The 17,776-nt window shown below is 36.8% G+C and overlaps 1 protein-coding gene across 1 annotated transcript in view; it reads right to left on the reverse strand.

Annotated features, from left to right (window-relative positions):
* LOC138702272 (uncharacterized) overlaps nucleotides 1–17,776 on the reverse strand; it is a 65,435-nt gene that overhangs the window by 41,427 nt on the left and 6,232 nt on the right. Inside the window, exons 3-7 of the mRNA XM_069829853.1 lie at nucleotides 12,190–12,375; nucleotides 4,195–4,336; nucleotides 2,412–2,571; nucleotides 804–956; nucleotides 570–716 (exon numbers count right to left, since the gene is read on the reverse strand). Coding sequence (XP_069685954.1) covers nucleotides 570–716; nucleotides 804–956; nucleotides 2,412–2,571; nucleotides 4,195–4,336; nucleotides 12,190–12,375 — 788 coding nt within the window. The remainder of the gene's footprint in view (nucleotides 1–569; nucleotides 717–803; nucleotides 957–2,411; nucleotides 2,572–4,194; nucleotides 4,337–12,189; nucleotides 12,376–17,776) is intronic.

A 17,776-nucleotide genomic window follows, 5' to 3' on the forward strand; every position in this document is an offset into this window, starting at 1 on the left:
GTCTGCATTTCAGCAGTAGATGGATTGGTTGTGATGGACTCATACCCTGGCCCCCTTGCTCACCAGACATTACGCCATTAGATTTCTTCTTGTGGGGGTATGTGAAGGCTAAAGTGTACACGAATCAAGTGCCAAACATTGAAGGACTGAAGAAAAGGATCAGAGATGCAGTATAGAGTATCACTCCTGACCTGGAGAGAGTTTTACTACCGTCTAGAAACCCTACAAATAACTACAGGAGCCAATATTAAAGTGATCACAACTACATGAAACTTTTTGAGTTGACAATGCAAATCAGAATATCGTCGCAAGTTGCTATCTTTAATACTTTTTGAGTTATTAATGAGTGAAATCCATTAGAGACTTGAGCAACATGCACGGTTACATGCTGATAGTGAATATTGAAAGACATAGGACAATAAAGAACATGTTCTTTACAGTAATGTACAAAAGTTAAGTGTGTAGCTTTCAACCACGTGTAGCTTATATTCGATAAGATAGATAATTATATATATTAATGTATATTAAATATTAGCTATTCTACTTGGCATCAACTATGTTTTACTTACCATAACTGGTGACATCTGCTCCGTAATGAGGGAAAATGTCCACAACATTTGCACCACTCATGAACCCAAAATTCGTTCCTCCATGAAACATATAAAGGTTAACTGATGCAGGGAATGCCAGTATACGCTCCAAAACATCTTTGAAACCTGAAAGTTACATACATATATATATATTTAAAACTCTCCATAATATTTGTATGCTGAACTTGTTAATATCAAGAAGGATGTAACTACCTGAAACTGAAGTTGTATGATGTAGTGGTTCAAACCAATGGTCGAACCATCCAGACCAATATTCCATTGTCATTCCCGGTTTGTCTGGTTGATATTGCTTCAGTAGTAATAATTCTTTTTCGGGATCTGTCTGAAAGTTTGCTGTCTGCAATACTGAAAAATAAAAATACACATTTGAATTTGCAGTAACCGTGAAAAAATTTTAATTTATATTTTAAGTCTGTGATCTGTTCACAGCTGTGGAGTAACTGTTAGTCTTCCTGACTGTGAAACGAGCGGACCTTGGTTCAAAGCCTGGTTGGAGCAAATTACCTGGTTGGGGTTTTTTCCGAGGTTTTCCCTCAACCACTTGAAGCAGAATTGCTGGATAACTTTCGCTGTTTGACCTTGGACTCACTTCGCCTTTATTAGCATCATTTCACTAATCATTTTCAATAGTTACAGACTGGGAGGACATGGCAGACATGGTTCCAAGATTCGCCTATAGATGCCATCTGTCTGCGGGAGCTGCACATATCCCAGAGAAGCTGCAGGTACATCAATCAGTGGACTGCAGTAAACAGGGGAGATGCAGCAGATTCATGCACGTGAATTGCAAACACTGCAGAGGAACTTCACAGGGAGGCGGAGGGGCATTCCTGTTCATGCAGACTCAGTCAGACCTGGATGCTGTGGCTGAATCGATAAGATGGCACCAGACAGTGAATCATGTGCTTATAAACGGTCCTAAGGATTTCAAAATCATCTCAATAAAGGAGGTTCCACAGTAAGCCTAAGGCTGCAGTGCTTGCCTATGGGCCCTCCTCCGAAGGGGGGGGGGGAGATTGATTTTTTTTATTGAGTTATTTTACGATGCTGTATCAACATCTCAGATTATTTAGCATCTGAATGAAATGAAGGTGATTATGCCGGTGAAATGAGTCCGGGGTCCAGCACCGAAAGTTACCCAGAATTTGCTCGTATTGGGTTGAGGGAAAACCCCGGAAAAAACCTCAACCAGGTAACTTGTCCCGACCGGGAATCGAACCCGGGCCACCTGGTTTCGCGGCCAGACACGCTGACCATTAGCCTACTCCACAGGTGTGGATGAAAAGATTGATCTACACAACAAGTACAGCCCATTAGTTAAAATGTATTAATTTCTTTTTATTTTATTTTTTTTTAATTTCAGACTCTGCTTCATTTTACATGCAATTATTATTAATGAAGATGATTTGGTACATTTTAAGGACTTCCTCTACCTTCATAATGTGGTAGAAAAAATGCATTCAACTGTATACCGAAAAATAAAATAACTGTTTTTATCATAATCATCGTCGTCGTAATCATCATCATCATCATCATCATCATCATCATCATCATCACAATGGTCGTGACTTATATGAAGTTTCAATTTCAAAATTTGACTGGAAAGGTTAAAAGACATTATATGGTGTATTGGCCTACATAAATATTCAAGAGTTTTGCTTGCTAATGGAGTTTAATTTTTAATTCACTAAGTGACTATGCGTATTATAATTTTTAATAAATTTGGTTTCCAACTACACAATTTAAAATACATGTTACATAAGAAAACTTCTATATATTTAGATCAAAATACTTTTTCACCTCCAGGAAGGCTGCCCCTTTCTGCATGCATACTGGGATTATCTGATGTAAATAACAGCTCAACAACTCCGTTCTTCTCATAATCTTCCTTTAAAAATGACAAATATGCTATATCTTCTGGGCTTCCATCTTCGGTCAGTGCCCCATATTCATTTTCAAGCTGAAAAATGAAGGGTTGCCTTAGTCTATTTATAACATATTAATCCACAAAATATGACAGGCCTACACAGTGACCAATGTTCTGAAACGAGATTAATTAAATGTTATTTTTACATGTAACTATTCAACATCCATTAGCTCGTGGTAGTATGTTTGGGTCAGTGGCGGTTCCTCGGAGGAGGGAAGGGAGGAATGTCCTCCTCACATTTTCTTCTTTTGAAAGTAAATACCAAATAAAATATATGCCTTAAAATTCGAGGAAGATTCGGTAATTTTTAAGTTCACAGTTATAAGAAAAACTCGGTTGATCGAGTTTTAAACGACGCGCGCTCATGTGCTGTAAAAAAACTGTGAGAAAGATGCGAGATTGTCTGTGTGGAGGAAAGGCACTCCATTCCTCCTCTACTGCAGTTAACATATATAGACAACAGCGCACTAGCGGCCGAGAAAGAAGTAGAGTTTTAAAGCAAGTAAATGAACGGCGAGGGAGGAAATCCTCCTCTGAATCAGTCATGGGCGGGAAATAGAAACCCACTGGTCGTGCAGCAAGCTCGCTACCGCTGCCACCTAATGATGTTGCATTCAACTGGACTATAACACATCTAGGAGGAGGCACAATAAATACAGTTTTAACGCAATGCTATGAAAGACACCATGTAAACTTTTTTTTAATTATGAATCAAAAATATTATTCATTGCACTTTATATTGGCTACTATTCATGGTTTGAAACTTTCGTGGATAATTGAAAGTTAAAGTCGGGTTTATGTAAAACAAAGAGGAAGTAGTTCTACGTAGTTGGCCCCTGAAATTCACTTCTATTCTTTGTTTACTAGACAGGGCAACAGCCAAGTTGTCAGTTTTGTACAAATATATTTGAAACTGAAAGTAGGTACTCCAAACTACAACATTTTTAATATAAAAAATTAATCGGCCACCAACAGCTTTGAACAATAATAGAACTGACATTCTTCAAAATCATGTGATACTGAACTTGTAAAATGTACATGTGGCAACACAGACCACGTGGGTGGGTGCAGTGTTCTCGCTTTCCTCAGATTATTTCCCATTTCCATTTCCGTAAAACAGTTCCGGTTACGAGTTAGTAGCTAGTCTCTTCCAACACGTGTGATGCTGTAGTGTGCTCGAAAAATGCTACGAGGTTGTGAATTTCCTTGTAATTGTTAATTTGCGCAATTATTCAACAATGAATGGAAGTGAAAACATAATATATTTTGGACAATTTATAAAACTCAGTTTACAAGAACAGATTATTGCTATACAGAAGGGAAGGCCAACCCCAACACTACCTGGTCTTACATGTATGCATGTAGGCTAATTTGTAGCATGTTTCATTCAAGAAGGTGTCATTTAGTGCTGTTAATTTCTTTCCTCCTCTTAAGAAATATGCAGGAGCCGCCACTGGTTTGGGTGATAAAGAAATACGTTGTCACTTTAATTAAATATTTAAAACATTTCAAGTTATCACAACTCAGGAACATGTTTATAATCGGCCACATTAATTCAGTTAGACTCAGATATTTAACATTAGCACTTCATGTTACCAGAATTTAATAATATGAATTGACTCATTTTTGGTATTAAAATATTTTGAACAGACACACCTGAAACGCAATAATTGGACCACCTCTTGAGAACTGTAGGTTTACAAGTAGAGGTAGTAATTTGGCATTATATTTCTTCACGAAGTCAATGAATTCTGGCTGTGATGACCGCACAGCCAAATCAGAATATCTCAACAACCAGCTGTAAAGAAACTGTAACATTAAAATTCTGTGGTAAAATATGAAGAAACTTAGTTATTTCAGATTGCTTCGTACTAAGTTACTAGTTAAAATAATATAATATATAATACTTGACGTAGCTTCTTTAATGACAATTCAGTGCTGCATACCAACTATTATATGAGGGGTTCACAAACAGAGTGGACCAAGTCCACCAGTGGTCAGTTTGTAGATTAATACAATCTCGGATGAAGAAAACTTATTACATTTATTCATTACCATAACAAACCAAGTCCATAACTCATTTGTTACTCCACAGACGGCAGCATTTTCTATGGAAGGTAAAGGTTGCTAAGCAGAAATGCTTGTGTATATTCCAAAAAATGCTACTACATATCTTACAAAAATATACAACAGTTGTCTAAAATTGCAGTATTTTCCTAAAGCCTAGAAACATGCTCACATAGTCACTTTTCTCAAACCAAGAAAAGATCCAATGATTCCAAGTAATAGAAGACTGATTAGTCTACTGAACATTCAAGGAAAAATTCTAGAGAAAATTATTGCAAGAAGACTTCTACCAATTCTTCAAATTCCATCAAAAGTACATCACGAACAGTTCGGTTTCAAGAAACATCATTCAACGATTCATTAACTAAAAAGAATCACAACCCATATCACAAATAACTTTCAAGCCGGCCAACATACAATAGCTACATTTCTGGATATAGCATATGCTTTTGACACCGTTTGGCACTCGGGACTTTTATTCAAATTAATTAAACTGTCAATAGATGATAGCCTTATTCACCTAATACATAGTTTTTTAACAGATAGAACTTTTCAAATCAAAATGGATGGCACATTATCAATAATCAAGAATATAAAAGCTGGAGTTCCACAGGGTTCCGTCTTAGCACCGCATTTATATTCAGTTTATGTACATGACATTCCATTGATTGCTGAATGCAATATGGGATTATACGCAGATGACACCACCTACTTCACCAGTGACATTTCAATCAACCTCGGACAATGTAATATGCAAAAACAACTCAAAATATTGGAAATGTGGCTAAGAAACTGGAGAATAAAAGTCAATATAAGTAAAACTCAAGCCATCATTTTTACCAGAAGAAAACCAAAAATACCAGATCACCTCAATCTCTTCTCCGAAAACATCTACTATAAACAATGTGTAAAATACCTCGGCATTACACTTGACAAACAACTTCGATTTCATCACCATGTTGAAGCAGCTCGTAACAAAGCATTAGCCAGATTCATTCATCTATAGCCATTGCTGAAGTCACCTTACATCAGACTTCCCTTGAAAAAAATCCTTTACACTTCTGTTATAAGATCTCAAATGATCTATGGCTGCGAAATCTGGAGCAATGCAAAATTCCAAATTATCAGACGTCTTCATGCTATAGAGAGAAAAGTATCCCTAACTATCACTGGTGCAGACTATAGAACCACCAATAAACAACTACAAGACATGCTTGAAATAGAATCATTCTACGACATTATACAGAAATTTACAGAAAACTTTCATGAGGACTTGCTGTACCACCCCAATCCTCTGGTAAGAGCCCTGGCAACAAGGGCATAAAATAACAACTACCGTCAAGATCGGTCACCTCAATTAAAAATATAAATGTTCCTCCTGCTTGTTAACCACCTCTGTTAAAGTAAAAGCCTTTTAAGGCTGACACTTATGTACCATACATGTTGCTGTTAAAAAAAAAAAGGTTGCTAAGCGTGAGCCAGGAACTTTAAGACTCAATTTCTCACAATTATTCCAGAAGGACTTGGTCCACTCTGGTTATGAACCCTTCATATAACATCCAAAAACTGTCATTTCATTATTTGGTATGGTGAAGTGAACACTATATTACCACAGTCTAGTACATACAGTCACGAAGCTCAATATGTAGGGAATATGCATCCAATGACAGTTGCTAGCCACCATAATCGCTACTATTGCACAGTCTATTGTTCTTAGTGCTCTCGTTGCTACACACTTGCAGCACTGTTTTGCGAGAAATGCAAAAAAACACCTCAAGCTTCGTGACTGTATGTACTAGACTGTGGGAACACCTACACAAAATTATGAGTTCCAGTTATAGGTGAGAATGATGGCTATCAGAGTTTAATTTTGACATGGGCAAGAAATGTTCGGTAAATTTTGCGTTTAACGCTCTCATTCAGAGATAGGTTCCTTTGATGCAAAGTAACTCAATGACATGGCGCTTATAACTTAGGCAGGTATGCTGCGGACTTTAGACATCCTTAAAAATCCGTCATACATCGATTAGTTCTGCAACTGTGAACCTTGAATGTAATGTCAATAACGGTAATCACTTACAATGACAAGTTTTCTTGCTAATTCAAAATATTGCACCTACAATTTCGTTAACTAGATCTAATAATTCATGTTAACATAGTTTCGCATCAGCATTTAATAACCAATTCGTTCATAATTTTTAATCATACAAAGGAATATAAATAATTGATTAAATGGCGATCTTACTCGTGTTAATTAAGTAAGCATGTGTGGCTTACAGCTGTTTCGGTGCTATTCGACACCATCCTCAAGGTACGATCACACGTCGCTACTTTTGCAGCGCTGCAGTACAAAAAACTGCGCAAGTCTTGTACTGCGACGTGTGAACAATGGTGCAACCCGAAAAGTAGCGGATGCCGAACCTGCTGCCCGCTACTTTTCCATGCTCCGCGCAACTTAAAAGTAGCGACGTGTGAACAGGGTTCTCAGGGTTGCAGCCGCAGCATTTTTGATATCGGTTTTGTTGAAACTTTTGCTGCGGTTGCAACCAGTGTTACCACCCAAATGTGTCAATGATACTTTTATTGTTTGGATATATTTTAATGTTAAATGTGATGAAAATAAATTATTTGTAACAGTTATTAAATACACAACACAGTCTGAGCATAATTGGTGACGATATAATTCATTTTTTAAATTTTCCGTAGCGTAGTTCCAAACAGGAGGGTTGCCAACATTGATTACGTGAATATACTGTTGGTTATCATTTAAGTACACAGGCGTTTTTAAAAGCTTTATAGTAAAAATAATGTCAATTTCTGAATACTAGATACGACAGAAAAGGAAATAATAGATAAGGAAGCTTTCGCATGAGTTTCTTACTAATGCGAACATAACCACAAAATGTATATTGAGAAGTCAACACGGAGATGGGAACCTGCAGCATGACTGTGGCTGCAAAAGTAGCGCCTTGCATGTGAACAGACTCGCAACCTCCAGTTGCAACTTTTGCAGCACTCGGGTTGCGCAGCACGAAAAGTAGCGTGCAGCGCGCTACTTTTGGTTTACATGTGAACACGACACGCAACTTTTGCAGGTGCAGTACAAAAGTAGCGCTGCAAAAGTAGCGACGTGTGACCATACCTTCAGAGCCTCGGCGCTATCTCAACTTCACTGCCTGTTGTGTGGGTGCGTTCGTGTGATGAAGAGTTGTGTCAAATAGTGTGTGTGTTCTGAAATTGATGTGTGTGTTGAGAATTTGACTGGGGTGTGTTTTAGTGTGTCTGTATATTTCATACTGTTCTAGCGTGTTGAGTTTTTGGTTTTTGGGTTGTATGTGTAGAATTTCCATGTCTGTATTTATGTTATTGTATGTGTGGTTAGCATTAGTTATGTGTTCGGCATATGTAGATGTATTGTGTCCACTGGTTATTGCTTTATGCCGAACACATAACTAATGCTAATCACACATACAATAACATAAATACAGACATGGAAATCCTACACATACAACCCAAAAACCAAAAACTCAACACACTAGAACAATATGAAATATAGGTGAGAATGATGGCTATCAGAACAGACACACTAAAACACACCCCAGTCAAATTCTCAACACACAGATCAATTTCAGAACACACACACTATTTGACACAACGCTTCATCACACGAACACACCCACACAACAGGCAGCGAAGTTGAGATAGTGCCAAGATCTAGTAGGCTCTGAGGATGGTGTCGAATAGCACCGAAACAGCTGTAAGCCGCACATGCTTACATAATTAACACGAGTAAGATCGCCATTTAATCAATTATTTATATTCAAGTGTTAAAACTAGTGTACGAAAGATTCAACATGGACATACAAAGGAATTAGTGTCTGATTTCGAAATCTTGAAAGTAAACTTAATTTCACAAAATGTAATTCACATGCAAGCTCTGCAGCAGAGAGCCAGTCATATTTTGAAAGTCCAAAGCATGTTTCAAAATTCAATATTTGAATATTTGTAATAATATGTTTTACAGTGTCCTCAGTTTACCTCATTACCCTGTTTATTGCTAATTTTCAGGAAATTAAATAACATAGGTTATATAACAGCTAGGTTTTATATTCTTATATTATACATGGATGTAGCATGTATTGTATGAACGTTTCATCTTATCTCGTCATCTTGTTAGTTCAGCTGTCTATTCATCTGCATGAACAACTCTCTTCGCATGAGAGGTATGCATAATTGTACAGGGTTTTATTTATAAATCTCGTCTGTCATAGAGTGTTTTATGTCTCAGCACAGTATTATACTGTGGTCTCAGATATTGCTCATGACATTTCCATAATTCAACTCCACTTCCTTCTCCATTGTTAGGATATCTGAATCTGTTCTCTGACAGTCTCACAGCAATATATGTAAACAGTACATCCATTCGCGGAAATTGTTTGTCAGTTGATTCTAGAGCAACGCATGTTTCTGTGTAAATATTATTTTAAATACGAATCAACTCGTCATGTACGTGCAGAATTTATTCAGACATTTCCAAATCAATTTCCTCATTCCAGAACTGCAATTTATTTATCTTTTTGCTATTATTTATACTCGCTTTAGCATCTCTGATCATATTGCGAGATAATCTTTTGAGTCAAATCCAAAGGCCTGGTAGACCCGGTTGACGAGTTGGTATAGCACTGGCCTTCTATGCCCAAGGATGCGGGTTCGATCCCGGGCCAGGTCGATGGCATTTAAGTGTGCTTAAATGCGACAGGCTCATGTCAGTAGATTTAATGGCATGTAAAAGAACTCCTGCGGGACAAAATTCCGGCACATATGGCAACGCTGATATAACCTCTGCAGTTGCGTCATTAAATAAAACATAACATTAAAAAAACATCCAAAGGCCTGTGTACTATTGTTGAGTCTGGTTCTATTGTTGTGAACTAGATGACGTCTGTAGATGTATTACTGATTTGTTATGAATATGATTTTGGTGATGAACGAAGCAGGTGATATTCAGGGATGTTGTGGCCCGAATTTCCTGGCATTTGCCTTACGGTTGAAGGAAAAATCTGAAAAACCTCAACCAGAAAATTCAACTTGACCGGGAATCAAACCAGGGCCCTCTGCATAAGAGATCAGCATGCTGACCCCTACACTACAGAGGTGGTCTGCAATTTATTATAACGTGCAAAAATTTTAATATAGTGATTTAGTGTAAAACAAAAAATTAAATTATGGTTTATTTAACGACACTCGCAACTGCAGAGGTTATATCAGCGTCGCCGGTGTGCCGGAATTTTGTCCCGCAGGAGTTCTTTTACATGCCAGTAAATCTACTGACAAGCCTGTCGCATTTAAATACGCTTAAATGCCATCAATCTGGGCTGGGATCGAACCCGCAACCTCGGGCATAGAAGGCCAGTGCTATACCATGTATGGTACCGAGGCCGACTGTGTAAAACAAAAGACACGAGCGAAAACAAATAGTTTTAACAGACGAAAAATTACACAAAATTGGCGCAAATCTGAAATGTATGCTAACGAAATCAGTCCTCTGAAATTAGCACAAATGGGGGTTTCAATTAATCTTGTAATCAGAATTTGTTTTCCTGATACAATGCCTGTTTATCTCAGAAAGGATTTTATACAAGTTTTAAGAAGCAGAGTTGAAGCGCAGGCACTGTCGATTGTGGCATGCTAGTAGCTGAGATGTAAAACACTGTGTGAGCGAACAAGATTTATAAATAAAGCCCTATAGTCTTGATCATTTTAGAACTTTCTCTTGTTTGTCTAGCTGTTTGTTCATCTGTATGAAACGACTTCGTTTTGGATGTATGCAACTTATCTCTAAAGGCTTCGTTATTTGCAATTGTTTCTTTGTAATTGTGTGTGTGTTTAATACTGTATACAGTATTATATTCCTATCTCTCTACCTACTAAGCTTCTCTCTGTTAATTATTTCTTTTTTATTTATAATCACTTTAGCTGTGAGACATATTGTGACTGTCTGTTGGTAACGGTACACTGAGTTTCCATTTGTTATCTTTGTTGTAGTGGAAGTGGGAATCAATCTGGCATTTTTCTTTGAAATAACTAGATTCCTATGATTGAAGAAATCACTAAAAATACATGTCAGACTGGCCAACTCCGGAATATCAACCAAGGACCTCCCGAATGCGAGTCTAATGTTTTACCACTGAGCCACCTCGCTGAATTAATTAGTATTTAGAATAACATTCTGTAACTGTGTACCTGTAGATATATATTAGTAATATAAAGATTCAATTTTAAAATGGTACTATATTATAACATTATCACCACATTGTAAGGTACTGTTAGTGTCTCTCCAACTGGAATGAATTTAAAAATGCTGTATCTTTCTTATTTATTTTATGTCCAATCATATTTAGCCATCAAACACTCAAAACCAGAGCCTGTTATTTATGAGAAACTTCGTGGTAATGGATCATTGTCAACTCATAACACCAACTCCAAGATCATTATCACAATATCACTCTCTAGTTTCTAGTGACAGTTACTCCTGATAATTTTCTTTTCTTGAATGTCTTGACAAAATACAGAAAGTTGCTCCTGCAAGAAATGCGTCATCTTCTTTGTTTGATATCTAGTTTGACACCGTATTTAGTTGAAATAGGATGGGTATATTGTAAAAGACTACAATATCATTCTCAAAAAAATATATACATATTAGCTATCAAGCTATCCAAAACACGTTAACACAATATCATTCCTTACAAAAAATATATTAACTATCAAGCTATCCAAAACACGTTAAATAACATTCATTGAATAATACTGTTATTTGTTACATAATGTAAACTCATCTTCACATGTTGCATAATGCATAGTGATTTGGTATTTATATTAATGGTACTAATTACAGTAAAATCACTCATAATCGGCACCCAAATAACCGGCATTACCAAAACAACGGCACTTTTGGCCAGGCCAAAAAAGAAAATGTTTAAGTGATATTGCCACATTAGGAAGTTCGCACGAACTTTCGTTTTCAAATTATTTGTGTTGTGTGATATGTTTTAAAAAGGAAAATCCACACAGTTTTTATGTTTAATATTTAGTTATGTTCGAGCCATCAATGTTGCCACATTAGGAAGTTCGCATGAACTTTAATTTTCAGTCAATATTCTAACCTATAATTAGTGTATTAAAATTATTTGCGTTGTGTGATGAGATTTAATAAGGAAAATCTAGGCTACACAGTTTTTATGTTTATTCAGTTATGAGCAAGTGATAGAGAAATAAGCTTCACATGGATTCAGTTTCAATATTTGGTACCGGTACCATGAAATACGAACTTTTTTTGTATACAATGGTATTTATTCAATTATCCGGCAAAATCTCGTATCCGCAACTAGCCTGGTTCCTTTGGTACTGGTTAAGAGGAATTCTACTGTAATAACAATTCCGTAAATGCTCGAGATACAAGATCATTAATGGCTTCACATCACCATCGAATTTAATAAAATCTCAACACAAATTCTATATACAAACTGTACGATGGCATTTCAATTTATATCATTGTCTTTCAGGAGGGAAGTTACTATTACGTACCTTGGCATACCTCCAAAGTCCCACTCAGCACATATGTATGGACTTGGTCTCATTATAACTAAGAGATCTTCCTCCTGTGCTGTTTTGATGTACTTAACAATATCAAGGAACATGGACATATCATTGTCCCCATGTCCGAAGTCAAACACACCTTGTTGTGGTTCATGGAGATTCCAGGGAACATATCTGCATTCATAAACATGTATATTTTGTATTGTTATACAATATGTAAAAAAAAAAAATACACAAACACATTTAGATATAAAGAGAGATATCAATATAGATTTTTCGAAAGTCAATAATATTCTGTCACAAGTGGGAACGGTTTGATTATTGGCATGGACATCTACAGCATGGCATGACGTAATCACAAATGGGAGAGGAAAATCAGTTGAAGAATATCTGGCCTTTACTAACTTACATGTACTAAACGAGGAAAGTGATAACACAAGAAGGGCACACGGGAAAAACTAACAATGTTACAATTCCTTTAAGGATGATGTCGTTATCTGATTCACAGTATTACTACCAAAAGTGGTAAAGGAGAATTAAAACCACGGATACACTCATCATTTCCTTTATCTCTAGTAGAAACACCAATAAATTTTGCAGTAATATACTGAAATAGACCATTATCTCACCCTTAATGGAAATGTGACATTGTTCGTTTTTTCCATGTACCGGTACCCTTCAACTTTTGAAAACAACAGAGATAAGAGCAACGTTGATCTGACAATAACAAACAGCCTACTATTATCAAGACTGAAAGCCTGGGAGTGCAGTGGAGAAGATAGCTACTCCCACCATCGCTACGTCACCTTCACTCTATCTCATCGCACAACTCATAACAGGACAGTTCATTTCCGCTGCTCAAAATTTATCATAAAACAAGACTAACTTGAAGAGTTCAGCAACGTCCTCACAAGGGAATTCTCCAATAGATATCTTATGACTAACTCGCAGAGTGCTTATATCAAAGAAATAGATGAACAATTGTCTAATATGGCCAGCACTGAACCTGACATTGAGAAACTCGTGAAAGATTACTCAGAAACTATACAAGTCATCATCATCATCATCATCATCATCATCCTTGCATGTATTGGGCCTAGTGGGCCGTTATGGTCTCTTGCCAATGCTTGAACGGTCTGCCCAAGGATCTCTTGTCCACAGGATGGTAATTTAAAATTTGGCGTGGAATTCTAGAACGAGGCATTCTGATGACATGTGATCTTCAGTTTTGTCTGTATTTCTGTACATATTCCGTAATCGGTTCAAATCTGCAGTTCTTTCATAATGTCAAAATTTCTAATGTGATCCATTCTCGTGTATCCTGCTGTACGATGCATAAATCTCATTTCTGCTGCCGTTAATCTTTGTGAATCAATATTACGAATCGTCCAAGCTTCACTACCAAAACAGAGTATAGGTCTGGCCAATGTTTTATAAATTCTTGTGCGTGTGTGTTTTTTGTACTAAGGTTGGTTTGAATATCTGATTAATTATCCCCATTGCTCTGTTGAATTTAATAATTTTTTCATTCAAATCTTTTTCTTCTTCATATGAAATTTGATAACTGAGATAACCAACATTTTTAACTTGTTCAATGATCTTATTATTGATGCAAATTTTGCTACGGACTGGTTCCCATGCCTGTCCAGAGGTTATAGGTGGCAACCCCGCCACTGGACTTACTTCCTCCAGGCTAGTAACCTGTTGGAAGGACATCTTCTTACTAAAAAGTCTCTATAAACTATACAAGTTACTTGCAAAATGTGTTTCAAAACTAGAAAACCAACAGGAAGATCTACCCAGAAGAAGACAGTTCCTTGATGGTCACATGCATTAACTATCTCACGCAAAAGAACTAATGCATTAAGAAAACGGTACCAGAAAACAAAAAAATGACCAGAACCTTAGGAAACAAAGGAAGAATGCGTACATTGAGGAAAAGAACTAGATTATTTTGTACCAGAAGACAAGGAGTGTGAAGATTGTGCTTATCATTAATTCTTGAGGGTACCCACCAACCAACAGATATTCTGGGTGACAGAGATTTCATAACGCAAGAAATAAAAGCAATCATCACAAGAATGGATCCAAAGAAAGCACCAGGAGAGGACGGAATAAATAGTTCAACTTTTACTCCAAGTCCTCACATTGTTCCTAAGGTACATAACAACAATCTATAACTCGTGCCTTAAAAATAGTGACTTCCCACAAATATGGAAGAAAGCACAACTCATACCTATCACCAAACCTGGAAAAGACACCAGTCCAGATGCATCTAAGTTTCGCCCGATAAGTCTAATCAATACTGTCGGAAAAATCCTGGAAAAACTTCTAATAGACAGGATAATGCACCATGTGCACTCAAACGACCTAATGAACCAAAATCAGTTTGGTTTTACACCAACTAAGAGTACAGTAGACGCCATGATGGCAGTGAAGGAGTACATATAGCAAAGCCTTGAAAATAACCAGTTTCTGGTCTTAGTTAGTTTGGACGTCCAAGATGCATTCGATGCGGCTTGGTGGCCCAGCATTATGAGCGCCTTGAGAAATTACAACTGTCCTCAGAATTTATACAACCTTGTAAGGAGCTACTTTAATACTTTAATCAGAGAAGAGCGACTTTGTGCGTGAACTATATTAAAGTAGGAAAAGCTGTAACAAAGGGTTGTCCACAAGGATCATGCTGTGGGCCAGGAATGTGAAACATCCAGTACAATTATTCTCTAATCAACTTGGAATACATCAACCACACCAAAGTCATCGCATTTGTTGACGATAATGACAAAAGGCAAAACCTTGCTGGAAGCAGAAAATTACGCCAACGTGTAACTTCAGAATATCTCGAACTGGGCCAAAGACAATAAAATAAAATTTAATGAGCAAAAATCTGAAGTAGTGTTGATAAGAAAGAACAGACGCAATATTGATAAAAGGACAAACATATTCTTAATTAACAAACTTCCGGAACAAGTGAACACAATGAAGTACCTGGGAATTGTATTGGACAAAAAGTTCGACTTCAGCACTCACATCCAACACGTAGCAGATAGAAGCACAAGACTCATAAATGCACTATCCAAGTCAGTAAAGTTCGTTTGGGGACTGAATCATGGAACTCTGAGAACAATCTATAAAGGTGCAATTCTGGCCTTATTATCCACTGGTTAATAAATCTAAAAATCGCGAAAGCATTCAGAACAATGTCTACTGAAGCACTCTGCACGATAACAGGCATGACACCTATTATAATCAAATTACAGGAGATAGCCAAAGCCTACAATGTCTTAAAAGGAAAATAAAATGCCAGCGTGGATACTGTGATACCACTAAAGGAATGGCCTCATCCAGCAAATTTCAATGGCATAGAGGATGTCGACCCTGCAAAAGATTATGCTGTGGAAATATACACTAAGGGCAGCAAGTCCATGGATGGAGTTGGCTCAGGAATCGTGGTGCTACTCAACAGTCAGATATCTAAACAATTACAATATAAGCTAGATGACAAATGTTCGAACAATGAGGTGGAACAACTTGCAATCTTGAAGACATAGAAACAGTACCAGAAATGCAACAGAACCTCAATTCTCCTAAACCTCTAGCTCTATATACTGACAGCAAAATTACACTAGACTCGCTAAAAAATACCAGAAATCATAAAAACTTAATAGAAAACATCAGGCAGATATTGAGCTATCTGAAAAGCAACCACTGGATGGTAGCACTCTCAGAGTCAAGGCTCACATCAGTATATATGACAATGAATTAGCAGACTATCTTGCTAAACAAGCTGCCGGAAGTGACAAGCCGGCATCCTTCAATAAGATGCCCAAGACCGAAGTACTAAAGACACTACGAGAAGAGAGTGTAACGAGTTGGGAAGGAGAATCACGAGCTACAAACAACAGAGCCGAAACAAAGAAGTACTTTCCAAGCATCGCAGAGGGACTAGTTATGAAAATCTCAATTACATCGGGACTCACGACCTTGCTCATAGGACATGGAAGAATAAGAGCCTACTTCTATAGATATTCCATGTAACACCAGATGCAACTTGCCCCTGTGAAGGAGGAGACCAAACTGTCGACCATCTTCTGCTCGAATGCTCCAAATACAACATGGAAAGACAAACACTACGGAGAAGCGTAATAACCAGGGAAAGGATTTATATGTAAATACATATTTACTTATAAAGCTAATATAATTTATATTTTGCATTATCTTTATGTTTCACAATGTGTAGGGTTGAAAAATCCTACTTTTATTTTCCATATTTTTCCATATTTTAGAGTTTAGTACATATTTTCGTTAATTTCCATATATTTTCCATATTTCATATAAAACAGTCCATATTATATTAGGTTTAACAATAAAACAAAACAAAATTCCATTAACTTTTAAAAATACATTTCAACAATAGAGATTTAAACACATGTTCAGTAATCCCTTTAACATCAGAGTTATTTGAAAATTAGCAGTCCTATCAACAATGGGAAAGTAAGTTACAAAACTGTATTAATTTAATTTAAAATTTTTAACAGACTTCAGTTGTGCAGCTCAACAGTTAAATGCCAGTCAGAGTACACATAGGTTCAGTTTTGTAAATCATACTATAAAGACGGTAAATATGCCAAAAGTACGTCATTCAGTCAATTTAAAATCAAAACTAACAAGTTACATTTCAGAATTTAAAGAAGATGGTTTATCAACTGACAATAAAATATTATTTTGTAATTTGTGTCAGTGTGCAGTATCATCTACACAAAAGTTCCTGGTGCAACAACACATTACAACTAGTAAACATCAGGCCAACAAACAACTAAATTCCAAGCAGAGACAATTGTTTTTAACACAACCAACAACATCGAATGTAAGATCTGAGTTTAACATCGACCTGTGCCGTTCTCTCATCTCTGCTGATATTCCTCTCTACAAACTAAAGAATAAGGTCTTCAGGGAATTCCTTGAAAAATATACTCAACATACAATCCCGGATGAGTCAACACTTAGGAAGACGTATGCTCCATCCATCTACGATGAGACAATACAGAAGATAAGAGATGAAATTAAAGATAGTTCAATTTGGGTTTCCATTGATGAGACTCCCGACAAAGAAGGTAGACTTGTTGGTAATGTAGTTATCGGTTTGTTAAGTGAACAATATTCTGAACGAATTCTTTTACATTGTGATGTTCTAGAAAAGTGCAATAACAAAACTATAGTTAAACTGTTCAACGAAGCTATGGGTATCCTGTGGCCAAAGGGTATTATGTACGATAATGTGTTATTCTTTATTAGCGATGCTGCCCCTTATATGGTCAAAGCTGGACAAGCATTATCTGTTGTATATCCTAAATTGACTCATTTTACTTGTGTGGCGCATGCATTTCATCGTGTGGCAGAAGTGGTCAGAGACAATTTCCCTAAAGTAGATTTGTTGATTTCATCAGTGAAAAAAGTATTTCTCAAAGCTCCCAGTAGAGTTAACGTGTTGAAAGAAATGTACCCTGAAATTCCATTGCCACCAAAGCCAATTTTAACTAGATGGGGTACATGGCTAGAAGCAGTTGAATAT

The sequence above is a fragment of the Periplaneta americana genome, chromosome 6 (assembly GCF_040183065.1).
Source record: "Periplaneta americana isolate PAMFEO1 chromosome 6, P.americana_PAMFEO1_priV1, whole genome shotgun sequence".
Lineage (NCBI taxonomy): Eukaryota > Metazoa > Arthropoda > Insecta > Blattodea > Blattidae > Periplaneta > Periplaneta americana.